Raw genomic sequence first — 14,685 nt, forward strand, 5'->3', positions numbered from 1 at the left:
TCTTCAGTTTTGGAGTTTTTTTTTTTAGGTTTTTTTTCCAAGGCAGTAGGGTTAAGTGGCTTGCCCAAGGCCACACATTAACTGTCTGAGGTCAGATTTGAACCCAGGTCCTCCTGACTCCAGGGCGGGTGCTCTATCTGCTACGCCACCTGGCTGCTATTTGGTAGTCTTTGATTGGTGCTTAATCGGGTATCTTACTCTATTCTAAGGCATTAGGCAGAAATTTAGGTGATAGTGTGAGATTTTCCTAGAGCATCAATGATATCAAGTGGCACTAGCCACTCACAAAGAGCTTGGATGATGTCAGGGAGAGAGATATTGGTCTCAAAGCAAAGAGATTTTATTTACTAATCTTTAAGTAATAGTTGTGTTCTCATATTGTGAACCCCTTCCCCCTTTTATATTATTCTATGCTCTATCCATATGTTTCTTCAATAGTATTTTTAATCATCTTAATATGATAATAGTCATTGACCAACTGATCTTTCAAAATGCTATTTTGATCATGTTACTTTACTCTCAAGAATTGAAATGACATCCTAGTACCTAGAAACTAAGTCCTTTGAATGACTTTCAAGGTTTTTTAATTAGGAGAAATCATTTCCAATGGCTTCACATTAACTAGTTTCTATTCTGGTCTTCTCACTGTTTTCCACATTTGAAAATTTTTTGTTATAGGAATAAATTCTCAGCAAACATTCTAATAGGCAAAGAACAAAAAAGAGGAGGGCATATCACTTATCTCCTGTCAATTTTTTTAAAGGAAGGTATTACCCTTAACTAGATGATATTAATATTGCCCTGTTTGTGTTCCTTTTGTCCTTTTTTAAAGTTCTCTTTGTTTTCCTTTGATCACACTTGTTTTTAGTGTTTATTTACATTTCTTGAACCTTTCTCATTTTTTTCCACAATAAGAATGCCTTCCCTTCTTTATTTCCCCTATTCAGCTTCTAACCATCTTTCATGACCTTTGGACACATAAAAACAAAAATCCAGAATTTATTAAAAATGTATTCATTAAATTCAGCAAATATTTCTTAAGTACCCTTTGTGTGAGGTCCTTTATTGTAATTTGTTCCTATAGTTTGGAAGTACTCTTTAAGCCATCCTATTCCTCATTATGAAATTACATTGGCACTCAGTAACTGGAAAGCCACATTGGGCATGCTTTTTCCAGTGAACTCATCAGTTCATTGGTATCCTAAAGAATGTTTTCTCCTTTCAAAAAGCCAAACAAAGCAAACACCTGGTTCTCTTCAGAGAATTTAGTTATAGGTCTTCATTAAAAATTTAATTCATGTTGATTCAGTAAAATCAAATATGTGGTAGGTTTTAATGGGTGAAAGAAGGAGTGATCCTTTGAAGATCATTATTCTTTTAAGGATAGTTTCCAAAATTCATCTAAGAAATAATTTGAATTTGAACATGTGCAATATAATAAAGTTATCTAATTTTAAATAACTTTAATTCCAAATAAATTGCTCTTTAATTACTGAATCAAAGTAAAGCTTTAAAATTTCTTTAGAAATATTTTAAAGGTGAATTTGAGCATCCCTGTGGCCCTTCACAACACTTTCCACTACACTTTAAAATTTATTTTTTGTATATCTATATAAAAGCTATGGTTTGAATATTACATCAGGCTCTCCATTTAGTATCCTTAGATTAATCATATTTTCTAATTTGTAGTGTATCTTTAGATTTTCAGTTTATGATAATCATTTGCCATCTGAAATTAAGCAAAACCGATCAACTCCTATGCTGGGAAATACAGCTGATATGAGAAACATTTTGGTGGTGATTCCATATGTTCTATTAATTTTGGGGACATATTGAACTAATGCTGCAGTATGACTCATGTTATTCATGTTGAAAATTCTGACATAGGAAGAATTCTTCTGCATTTGTCTAAAAAGCCCTTCTGTTATTTTATTGATTTGACAAAGAAAATATTGTATAATTAATCCTCCTTCTCCCTTTGAATCTCCATATCTGCAACCTTATTTTCTGATTTTGCCAGTTTATTCTGAGTCTGTCCTAGCAAACATTTAGCATTTTCTTGTTAAAAGTTTTGTTTTTTAAACATTGTACACCCTAATAACAACATGGGCGGTGATGATCAACCTTGATGGAATTGCTCATGATGAAAAAGGGTAAAACATTACTTGTACAAAAATATTTATAGCAGCCCTGTTTGTGGTGGCAAAGAACTGGAAATCAAGTGAATGTCCTTCAATTGGGGAATGGCTTAGCAAACTGTGGTATATGTATGTCATGGAACACTATTGTTCTATTAGAAACCAGGAGGGACCGATTTCAGGGAAGCCTGGAGGGATTTGCATGAACTGATGCTGAGTGAGATGAGCAGAACCAGAAAAACACTGTATACCCTAACAGCAACATGGGGGGTGATGTTCAATCTTGAAGGACTCGCTCATTCCATCAGTGCAACAATCAGGGACAATTTGGGGCTGTCTGTGATGGAGAATACCATCTGTATCCAGAGAAAGAATAGTGGAGTTTGAAGAAAGACCAAGGACTATTACCTTTAACTTAGGAAAAACAAAACTGATACCTTATTGTCTGATTGATGCTATCTCATATACTTTATGTTTCATTCTTAAGGATGTGATTTCTCTCTCATCACATTCAATTTGGATCAATGTATACCATGGAAAAAATGTAAAGACTGGCAAATTGTCTTTTGTAGGGGTGTGGGGGGAGGGAAGTAAGATTGGGGGAAAATTGTAAAAGTCAAAATAAATAAAATCTTTTTTAAAAATTTCATTTTTTAGTTAGGAATTATTATTTTTTGTCTTATGAGGCATTTATTCTATATTTTTAAAATTCTATTTTCTTTTCAAAGGGGCTGCTAACATTAGGAAATACTGGAGTCGCTACTATCAAGGATCTCAAGGGGTAATATTTGTATTAGACAGTGCCTCTTCGGAAGAGGAGCTAGAAACCTCTAGGAAAGAACTGCATTCAGCTCTTCATCATCCACAGTTATGTACTTTGCCATTTTTAATATTGGCCAATCATCAAGACAAGCCAGCTGCTCGATCAGTACAAGAGGTATGTCTTTTCTACTAGGGCATTTCTGGGTGTATTTGTTTTCTTTATATTTGCCCCACAAAATTGGAATCTTGACTGATATATATGTGATTAGACATATATTTAAAAATGATATTTATGCCCTTAATCTTTTTAATAAAAACCTGTAATGATGTCTTTATTCTTTCTGCTTTTACGAACATCTGTTTCAGTAAGCAAACAATGGTTTAACTACTTAATGAGACCAAAAGAGTGTCTGGTGAACTTTTTTGTTTTCTCCTTTGAATGTGTAAAGACTTACTTGTCTGAAAGCATTATTTTTATACCTAAGGTTCATGCTCACAGTTGTTTAAGGTATGCATTAAACCTGTTATAGTCCTGTCTCATCTCTCATCTAATATCATGCTCCTTTCCTTCTTCAGTACTCATTATTGAAATGGGAGGAAACATTTCTTTCCAGGCTAAAATATGATCTTTTTTCTTCATCCATACCAACCAATGAATCTTAGAGTTGTCTGTTGTCCATCTCATTTTGTTTTTCTTAGATTAAAATATTTATACTATCTATAAAGCCAATTTTTGGAAGACTGTGACCCAGTATTCCATTCATATATTTTGATTCAGTATGTTGAATTTCATTCAATAATATATTAGTTATAGTAAGAATCAAGTAAAATCAGAAATTTTGTTGTATATTATACCTGTCAACTTTTAGGAAAATTCCTTTTTTATTGTCAAGTGATTTTGAAAGGAAATAATTAATGGGAATGACATTGTAATTCATAATCTAAAAATGGAGTCAAAAGCTAATACATTGTAAGTTTTTATTCAGTCATTTCTATATTATGTGTTCTGGAATTCCTGGGCATAGAATTTTTTATCTGCAGAACAAGAATATTAATATTTTTTTGCTATATCAATTGTGATTGATTTGGATTATGGACTTTGAAGTTGTGAAGTGCTAAATAAAAATTGGGGCACTAGCATTATTTATAATGCCTTAATTTTGGAGGATTATTAATGAATGTATATATGGAAGAGCTCTATATACCAAGTGTGCTATGTTGCCTCATCAGGTATAAAACCATTTTTATGTCTTACTTGATTTACAGATATCAAAAGCCATTCGTAATATAGGTGTCATAATATTATTAAAAGAAATGCGATTGTGAGACTCATCTGAATTTTAATTCATGATATTCTAATCCTTCTTTTGTTGCCTTAACTTCTTAGCATTCATTTTTCTGCAAATAGAATGGATATATAGTAGTTCTTAATTTGGAGTGGCTGTGTTGATCAGGTTGTTAAAGCTTATAGAGAATTCATTAGCTGTGTTCATTTTGGTGTTCATTCTGCTTAAGAACATATTTTCTTACCAACCCTATCTCAACCTTTTTTTTCCTGAGAACTGTTCTCTTAGGAGTTGTCTGTAATTACTTAGCTCAAAGAAAATGTTCTTATTAAAGGAAAAGGATCATTTAGAAATTACGACTTTTATAGTGGGAAAAATAAATTTTGATTAGCCATAATTTTATATTTTTCCTAATAAGTGAGATTGCTAAACTAAATGTTATTTAAGTCTAGTAGAAAACTTTCAGTCAGATTCACTTTCAGACAATGAAATTGAATAAAGGAAACTTAGTAAAGAAATTAATTATATGCCTTACATATAATGTCTTTGTTTTGACTTAGAATTGGTTTAAGTATTTATGTTATATGAGCCCTTATTATTTAAAATGTTTCATTATTGAGATATATATATGTAAATTTTATAAATTATCTCTCTACCTTTGGGGAAATGCCATAAAGTTGTTCTACTTTTCATTATGTTTTGGCATAGATACTGTTCCCATAACATATATTAATGTCTATATAGGCTATGTTTATTAGTGAAGTTCATGTAAGAATATATCATTAAAATTAAATTGAATTCTCACTTCTAGAACAAAAGTAATGTCTTTCAAAATATTTAGTTGAGAACTAAATTCAATATCTATATTCACCTCTTACTAGTAACTTTTAATTTCAAACTGGAGTGTTAAAAACATTTCCTCATTAGCTTTAATAAACAATAAAAGTTTATACCTCAAAACTTAGGTACATTAGAATATGCACCTGTTAAGTATATGCTGTTTTGAAATTGCAATCTTTGAAAAATACCTTACTGGGAATTGTGGGGAAATGCTCTTGAAAGTGTGTTATGAATTTTGTTCTTTTAGAACAATGGAAAAATACCTTTGGTTTACATAAGAATGATGAACAATTGTTTGATGCAGTTAAGGAGACAATGAGTCATAAAGGCTTATTGGTTCTTTCTGATTAAATTGTTACATTCTGTGCTCACTGCATAATGCAGACATTGCACAATTGCTTATGCTGTCTTTGGAGTAGAAGGGTATACACCCCTTTAAAGAATTTATTGGCATTATTTAATGAGAATATCACTGATTTTGAGTAGACAATGAAATCTAAGGGAAGAAATTTGAGTTATTTATGGAGGCATTCTCTGATTCCCAAAATAATGAAATCTGCCAGGACTACATTCATTTCAGTGCTCTTGAGTGTTGCAAAGTGGAATGTTTGTGTAGAGCCCCAAAGTAGTAGGACAATAGTTAATATTACTGTGTAACCCACTGTCAGAGAACAACATGCCCAATTATTTTGTTGCCATTTCCAACTACAAGTGCAGTCTTGTAGAGGGCACATTTTCCCTTTATGTATTATACCTAGAAGACCAGCTGCGTTAACTTTATCAGATTTAAAATGCATATATGCACATATGTGTAGTAAGTATATATATATATGTATTACATATGTATGTATTATGTATGTGGTGTACATATATGTGTGTGTGTGTGTGTGTGTGTGTGTGTGTGTGTATAACATAAATATATTATACACACATTGTTAGAATTCACAGTGGCGGGGCAGCTAGGTGGTGCAGTGGATAAAGCACTGGCCCTGGAGTCAGGAGTACCTGGGTTCAAATCTGGTCTCAGACACTTTTATAGTTACCTAGCCGTGTGGCCTTGGGCAAGCCACTTAACCCTATTGCCTTGCAAAAACCAAAACAAAAAAAAAGAATTCACAGTAGCAATCTAATTTTTGAACAAGTTATCTTACTTTGTTTATTTACTTTTTAATAGATAGCAAAAGCCCTATGAAGAAGAACACCCTTTTAATAAACTGACTGAAGGCCAAATGCTCTCTACAACAGATATTTTTGCATTTGTTTTGGGGAGGTGTATTTGCCACGGTTTTCTAAAATTTTCTTTCATCAGACATTTTTTCATTTTATATTATATACCATTTAAATCTTTGTCTACTTCAAGTATGCTATTTGACTCTTTAAGAACAATCAGAAACAATAGAATTGGGGGAAAAAAAACTAAGGAATGAGAAATTGTTACAATGCATTGATGAGTTATTTATTTGTGATTATATCTAATTTGTTTTACAACTTCCATAGGAGAGCATACTCCACTTATGAAGTTATTTAAGATATCAGGGGGAAACTATGAAAAGCTGATAGTGTGGCCATTAAATGCAGCTCTGTTTCTCTTTACTTGGTTACTGATTGTGGCTATTTTACCCCCACATTAAAAAAAAATCTAAAATTTTAAAATTGTGCACTATGGTCTCTAAATAAAAACAGGTTTTAAAACTATGTAAGAATGATTTATTTTTTCATCTATTTTATCTAAGTTACATTTGCTTCTTCCAAATTTCAGATATTTAACGTTTTCAGTACTGATGCATCAAATCACTGAATTATTTGCATTTAAGCAATTTTATGTTAATCCCAATATTAACATGGAAGTTGTAAAGTCTTCATACACAATGGATGAAGGGTTAAATTGATTATCTACTTCATTAATTATTGCACTATCCAGTCACTGAATTAGGATTTCCTCATAAGCCTAAAATATTGTGACCATGTTATTCTTCAATTTTTTTTTTTAGGTTTTTGCAAGGCAAATGGGGTTAAGTGGCTTGCCCAAGGCCACATGGCTAGGTAGTTATTAAGTGTCTGAGACCAGATTTGAACCCAGCTACTCCTGACTCCAGGGCCGGTGCTTTATCCACTGTGCAACCTAGCTGCCCCTATTCCTCAATTTTCATTCAATTAAACACTGACTTTTAGTTTGGTCTTTTTAGGAGAAGGAAATTTATTTATTTGCCAAATTAATACTTGATGATAAATTTGAATAAAAATTGTGTTCAAATATGAGAAGATACTTGTTTATAACAATATAAATATTGATAATTTTTACTTTTAAATCTGAGACTTATTTAAAATTTTAAAACATACTCAGCTTTCCTGATCATTATATCCTGAGCATCTTACCTAGTTCTCACTTTTTTATAATCATAATGATGCAGGGAGTTATGGACATGTGAAATGTTGTAATTGGAAACAAATTGTATAATTTTTTACACTGTTAAATTCTGTCTGAGGGGGAAATACATAGTAGGAGAAACAGTGAAGAAATATCTGTCTAGTAAGAAAATGTTGTTGGTGTCTGTGATGTCAATTGACTCCTATTATTCCATTATTCAATGTAAATTTGCAACCTCACCTCATCTTCTCCCCCTCCCCCTCCCCCTGATTTCATCATGTAGAGGGAGGGGGATTTCCTCCTTTGCCCATATTCTCCACCCAGTCAGTTCTCCCTTTTCTGTCTCTGTCTGTCTCTTTCTGACTCTGTCTGTCTCTCTCTCTCTCTCTGTCTCTGTCTTTCTGACTCTCTGTCTCACTGTCTCTCTGTCTCTCTCTCTCTGTCTCTCTCTCTCTGTCTCTTGGTCTCTCTGTCTCTCCCTGTCTGTCTCTCTGTCTTTGTCTTCTCTCTCTCTCTCTCTCTCTCTCTCTCTCTCTCTCTCTCTCTCTCTCTCGCGCGCGCGCGCTCTCTCTGTCACTCTCTCACTCTCAGTGCTTCCTGTTCCTCCAGGATGAGAAAATGTTTTCATCTTGGACTTTCAACTCCAGGACTACATGTGAATCCTTTCACTTCTGAGAACCCTCAAATCTTAATTCTCAAAATCAATCCTCCAGCAACAATAAGACTATATTTGGGATTCTTATGTTTACATATTAGTCTTTCTACTTTGTTACCCCCCATTTTTTTAAGCTTCAGAGACAGTGTTATGATTTTAGATATTGGGCCATGATGTAGATATATATATACACATATATATCTATACATATCTGTAGATCTATGGATATAGATATATTTATTTATTCCTGAATAATGAAAGATGCATATATCTAGATTTTTAAAAAGTATTTGTTATATGACAGTATAGTTGTTGTTTTAGAATTGTGGAAGCAATGAAATCCATATCTCTTCTCCCTTGCCCACAATTTTATATAACAGATCTCTATTTAGAAAATGCAAAGTTATATTCCTTTTTAAGTCTCATTCATTGAAATTATATACTGTTAGAAAAAGGAAGAATACACTTTCTTGTAAAATAGTAACTTTATTGTGAATTTTACAAACTCTAATCTTCCAAGTGTCTTGAACTGCTCCTTGGCTGCTTTCTAGAATGTTGATTTTGATTTTGTAGTGAATCTAGTACATACCTATTGAGTGAGCAGTTTGAAAATCCCCTTATGGGATATCCACTTATTTTTTAAATGATATAGGAATGATGTATATACTATTTTTAGGACATTCAATACAGATGTGTACTATACATCCACAATTGAGTTTCAGGGAATAACATTCTCCTCATCTGTTTCATTTATACAATTTTTCTGTAGCATACTAAAATATTATGGCACCTTGGAAGAGAAGCTATATCAAGAAATCATTGACTTGGTTGATGTCAGATTTTGTTTATTTACATAATTTAGTTACTTTTAGATCAGAGTGGTTAGCCAAAGTAATGTCACTGGACTCTTTTCCCTTTACATAACCTCTCTTGAGAAACTTCATCTTTTCACCTGGTTTCAATTATTCTAAGCCTTCCTCTTAGCTCTGACCTCTCCTTTTTTTCCCTGTATTTCTTTGTCTCCTACAAGACATCCATCTATACAATACATATACAATACATGTAACACTAATGACTAGAACCTTTCAAAATATGATCAAACAAATCAAAAAACAACCATATATGCAGGCTTTGTTTGGCACCCTCTAGGAAATACTAAGGTATGCTTCTTCCTCGCTACGAATTTACAATCTATTTGAAGAAATTTTAATGGAAATTGGAGATCACGCTATTCTTTTACTTCAATTTAAGTATGGGGAAACTAACACTGAACAGCTTAAAACTTGTAACTGGCAGGATTTAAGTATAGATCCTCTGTATTCAAGCCTGTGCTTCATTCTTTGAATGTATTTGAAATTACTTCTAGTGCTACCATCTTGAGGCTCCCTTCTAGTTTCCCCTTCAGTATCAATGGCTAGTGCTGGTTAATATTTTCAGAGTTTCACTGATACTAGCAATATATACTATATTAGCAATATAAATGTGGATAATCTCCTTGATCAATAACCACCTAACTGATTATTTCCTGAAGATATAACATTAACTTTTATGGAGAGATATTTATGCAAAAATTATACTAAGAAACCAAATTACCAAAAACTCCTCCCCTCTTCCACCTTTCTTCTCTTCTACATTTCCTGTCTTCTTCCCAGTGTCTGCTGGGGGCACACTCTCCCTTCTACCCTTTGACCTCTAGGGAGGGGGACTCAGATTTAAAGCAGATGCTACAAAGCATTGTTCTCTTGCAGATGTGGCCAAAGTGATGAAGAGATTGCTGCCATATTTTTCAGACACAATGTCTCTGAAACTAGTCAGATTAAAGAGATCTTTCTTCAGGGCTATGTAAAGTATGACTGCTGTCTTGTTTGTTTCACTGGCTTTTCTGATCTTTTGAAGTTCATAACATGATTCTATCCACAGTCTTCCTTCATCTAAGAAGCAGAAAGAATAGAGAAAAAAGATAGGTGGATCGGTGGACAGAGTGCTGGACCTGAGCTGTCACTTGAGCATCTCTTTAAATCCCCTCTCTTTAAAATAGCAGTAATTACAGCATCCATTCCACAAGGTTGTTATGAAGATCAAATGAGAGAAAATATATGTAACCATTTCATGAACCTTAAATTGCTGTATAAGTGCTAACTATTAATTTGATGACAGAAACAACATAAGCATCATATTTTCCGGGCCAAATGGTACCTAGGTAGTAAGAAACCAGGATCTCTTTTCATCCAGATAATATGTCCTGTTTCATTTGCCACCAGGGGAGAGACAGATAGACTTGCTCCATTAGTCTGTTATTTGTACATTCATTTCAGATTCAGAAAGCACTTAAAAGACTTTTCTTCATGTAGTAAGCAGATAGGAAATAGCCACAAATTCCAGTGAATGTTCTCAATTGAGGTCAAGATTTCCCTGCATTTCAGGTCATCATGAATTTCCAGCAGCAAGTTCCCTCAGCAGCTTTGATTGTTGACTCCAGACAAAGACTCCTGCACATGTTTCCAGGATAGTTAGGCTCTCATTGTGTAATTTCTTCATTCTGTATGTTGCTTTCCCATTTGTCTTCTTTTTCATAATATTATTATCAAATGTGTTAGTTGCTTTAAAGTACTTGGTAAAGTGTAAAGTGCCAAGTGCCAGCTATTGCCCTCTTTGTCATGTTCTTCATCCTCTTCCTAATTATCCTCTTCATCATCAGGTAAGCATTTGTGCTAGCCATGGATGATACAATCACAAAACATAAATGATCCCTGTCCCTTTGGAACTTACATCCCAACAAAGGAGACAACATGCATATGTTTCCATATATCTGATGTTTGTCCTTCTTTCTCAAAGAAGACCATGACCACAGGGAGGTGATACCATGACAAGAACATGAATTGGATTTGAGTGAGGGGCTACTGTGCTAAGTCACCAGCCTTGGAGTCTTCCAGGTCCAGTACCAGATATGGAATCAGTACAACTGGAGATGGCCCAGGATGCGAGGCAATCAGGAATAAGTGGCTTGCCCAAGGTCACCCAGCTAATCAGTGTCTGAGGTCAGATTTGAACTCTGTGTCTCCCTGACTTCAGGGCTGGTGCTGTACCCACTGTACAATGTAGCATCCCCATAATAGGTACATACAAAACACTAATAAAAGTAATCTTGGAAAAGCATAGCTCTAGCAGCTTGTCAGACTAGGAAAGGCCACCCTCAGAACTTGAACTGATTTTGAGGAAAAGTAACAAATTCTGTTGTGGAAATGTTAAGTTTGTGATATAGATCTGAGAGTCATCTTCATAGAAAGGTAATCAAACCTATGAATGGAGATGGGACTACTAAATGTGAGATTCTGAGAAAAAAAGAAAGTGATAGCATAGGACAAATTTTTGCTGTATTGATTTAGAAAAAACAGCAACAAAAATCAAATGTTCAGGAATGGATGGGCAGGTTGTTATTTGTCCTTAATTTTCAAAGACATTCATAGACATTCTAGATGATATCTTAGTTTGCTTGTGAACTAGATTTAAGTGAGGTAGAGTTCCACAAAATCCTCCTCACTCTCCCTTCCAGAGACAGCCAATTTTAGTCACATAAAAGTCAAGACAACTAGAGGTGGCCCTGGGGTGTAGTGGAAAAACCTTGGTTTTCTTCAATGTCTAAGCAAGCACTAAATCCTCACCGCTGCCTGCTTCAGCTTTTTTTATGACTGTTGGAACAAATTGTTCTCATCTACCCATCTGCCAGGGAAATCTTCATATGCTTTGGGTAGATATCTATGGGTTTGAGATCCTTTGGTTATCCTCAGCCTGATCTAGGCCTTCTGCTGAGACAGTTTACCTAGGCATAAAGGAAAACCAAGAAACAAGGAGGAAAGAGTTTGGCCAGCATGACAAATGTTGCGGAGAATTCAAGACATATAGCCTTTTATTTATTACAGTTTCATTGCCTGGCCTGGACTCTCTTCCACTCTTTTCTGTCCTATATATTGCTGCTTTAAAAATTTTGCTAAGTTTTGATTTGACTTCTCTATTCAGTCAACTTGAGTGATTTCCTCCAGCCTAAGGAAAACAGAAATTTATTCTGTAGAACTTTTATTCACAGTTTGACCCCAGCCTAAATTGTTATGATATAACTCCTCCTCCTGAACTCTTTGATTCAGCAAAACTTTCTCTCTATTCATTACATCAGTCACTATATTCTCTCTGTCTTATGTCTCCCATGCCTGGAATACATTTCTTCTTTGTTGTAACTTCATCCTATCTGACTTTGTGACTGCATTTGGGGTTTTCTTGGCAAAGATACTGGGCCAGTTCTCCATTTCCTTCTCTAGTTCATTTTACAGATGAGGAAACAAAGCCAAACAGGACTGAGGGATTTACCCAGGGCCACACAGCTAGGAAGTTTAGGCCAGATTAGAAAGCAGATTAGAAAGTCTTCCTCACTCATGGCTGCCCCTTCCTTCCTACAACAGAGGCCCTCCCTTTCTTTTAAGATACAGCTCAAACATCACTTCCTATGGGAGACCTTTATCTAGGTCTTCTCAACATTGGCATCCTCTCTCCAAAGCTACCTTGTATTATTTATATCTATTCACCTTATATTTGTGTTGTGTTTTTGATTTTATATATATATATATATATGTACATATATATGTGTGTGTGTGTACACTTGTGCACGTATGTATAAATATGTATATATGCCTATCTAGTTTGTGTATCTTTTTTATACATATTTGCTCTCTCCTCATTAGAATTTCAGGTTCTTGAGGAGTAGGGATTATTCTGTTCATTGTCTTTAAATCTCCAGAGCCTGCTACAGAGTAGGTGTTTAATAAATATTTGTTAATTTATTATAAATAATAATAATAATATATTGAATCTCATGATCTCAGAATTCTCTAGAATTCTTTTATTTTTGTATTTCTTTCTCAAGTACCAACCAGTCCAAAGAGGTAGGTATAGCCTTGATAATGGAAGTACTGTGTGTATACTCACATACAAACACTGATTCATTCATTAATATTTAACTATTTTCTTGGGTAGCTAGTTGCTGTAATGGATGGAGTGCCAGGTCTGGAGTCAGTAAAGTTCTGAGTTCAAATTTAACTCCAGACACTTATAAGCTGTGTGTCCCCCTCACTCTCTGCCTTATTTTTCTCATCTGTAAAATGAGCTGGAGAAGGAAATGGCAAACCACTCCAACATCTTTGCCAAGAAAAGCTCAAATGGTCCTAAGTGTCAGAAGGACTGAAGTATTTTGCTTGAATTTGTCCTAAATTTCCTTTAGATTATAATCTTTTCTTTGAAACAATACTGATTAGTGTTTCTTTTGGATCTCTCGTTTTTTCTGTGTAGAGTCAATGGTATAAGTGTTCATTAATGGACATATTTTCTTTAAACTTCTTAGATTTGTTCTAATGTGGGAATATCCTAAACTGTTGTTCTAGTTATTTTCTTTCTATCTTTTAAGGATATGTTGTACAATACTGCATTGGAATTCATCATTATAAATAAGCAATTCAGATTTAATTAAAGTGAATTTCATCTTTCTATTTAGGGAGAAAAGTGTTTAAATTAATGTTTCTCCATGACTTATTGTTTAGAAGGAAATTATTCAATATATAATTAAGAAATTTTAAAATTTCATGTGTCTAGTTACTTGTTTTTTAAGTTACATAATCTTTTTGTGTGGCATTTAAGCCTTTATTATTCATATCTTTATATTTTTGGCTAAAATTTTTTCAGTATATTTTAGAAATTATAATAATTTGGAAATCACTCTTTTAACTCTGTAGTTAATTAAGATCTATTGTGTAAATAACTGTTATTCTGGAGTTACAATGATTTTTGAAGTCAAATGTGTAAAACATGCTATTTTTTTTAGTTCTTAGGTTCTTCTCTCCCCTTTTTTCCTGGCAAAAGAAAACTTGAGTCAGTCAGCACACATTCACACATTCCATAGCTTGCAGTTAATAAAACATTTGTCCAGTTAAATTAATTTGAAAATAGGCATATAGTTAACGTGGCTAAGGTGCTTTGAAGATAAAAAGCACAATAAGTGTTGGTTATTATAATTACGATAATTATTATCATTATTATTATTACATAGTGTCTGCATGAAAATATCCTTGGTTACTCTGGGATGGTGGAGACTAATGAGAGAGGTTAATCTGCTGAAGTTTATCCAGAACTAAGGGTCTGAGACATAGTGAGCTCAAGTTTTCAAGGGAATCTGTTTCATTGAGTGCTTTAATTTTTTTTTGTTTAAAGTTGTGAAGAAGACTGAACTTCCTAATGAACTCTCAACTGTAGTATCAAAATTCCTTTTTAATCACTCAGATACTTTGATAGTTTTACTAAAAATTAATTGGGAACAGAAACTGTTTCACAATTTAAAAGTTTTAAACAACATAGAAATCTTAATTTCCAAACCTTTTTCTACCCATTTAAGGAAAAGTTTAAAGAGACAAATTCAAATGTTAAGACATGACAAAAACAAGTTACAACAGCTGATTCTATGAATTGCCCTGGACATAAAAGAGAGAGACCCAAAATTGCATTAATAAATTTTTTATATTAAAAAACTTTGGAATTAAACAGGTGTCTTTTGAAAGAATAAAATGTTTCATAAGATAATTGTAATTATTGGCACCC

General features: G+C 33.7%; 1 protein-coding gene across 9 annotated transcripts in view; it reads left to right on the forward strand.

The window, feature by feature from the left end:
• ARL15 (ARF like GTPase 15) overlaps positions 1 to 14,685 on the forward strand; it is a 521,133-nt gene that overhangs the window by 241,860 nt on the left and 264,588 nt on the right. For all 9 annotated transcript variants that reach the window (XM_074202516.1, XM_074202520.1, XM_074202517.1 and 6 more), the window contains one exon: positions 2,867 to 3,075. In XM_074202516.1, the coding sequence (XP_074058617.1) occupies positions 2,867 to 3,075 (209 nt within the window). The remainder of the gene's footprint in view (positions 1 to 2,866; positions 3,076 to 14,685) is intronic.

This window comes from Macrotis lagotis, chromosome X (assembly GCF_037893015.1).
Source record: "Macrotis lagotis isolate mMagLag1 chromosome X, bilby.v1.9.chrom.fasta, whole genome shotgun sequence".
In the NCBI taxonomy this organism is placed as follows: domain Eukaryota; kingdom Metazoa; phylum Chordata; class Mammalia; order Peramelemorphia; family Peramelidae; genus Macrotis; species Macrotis lagotis.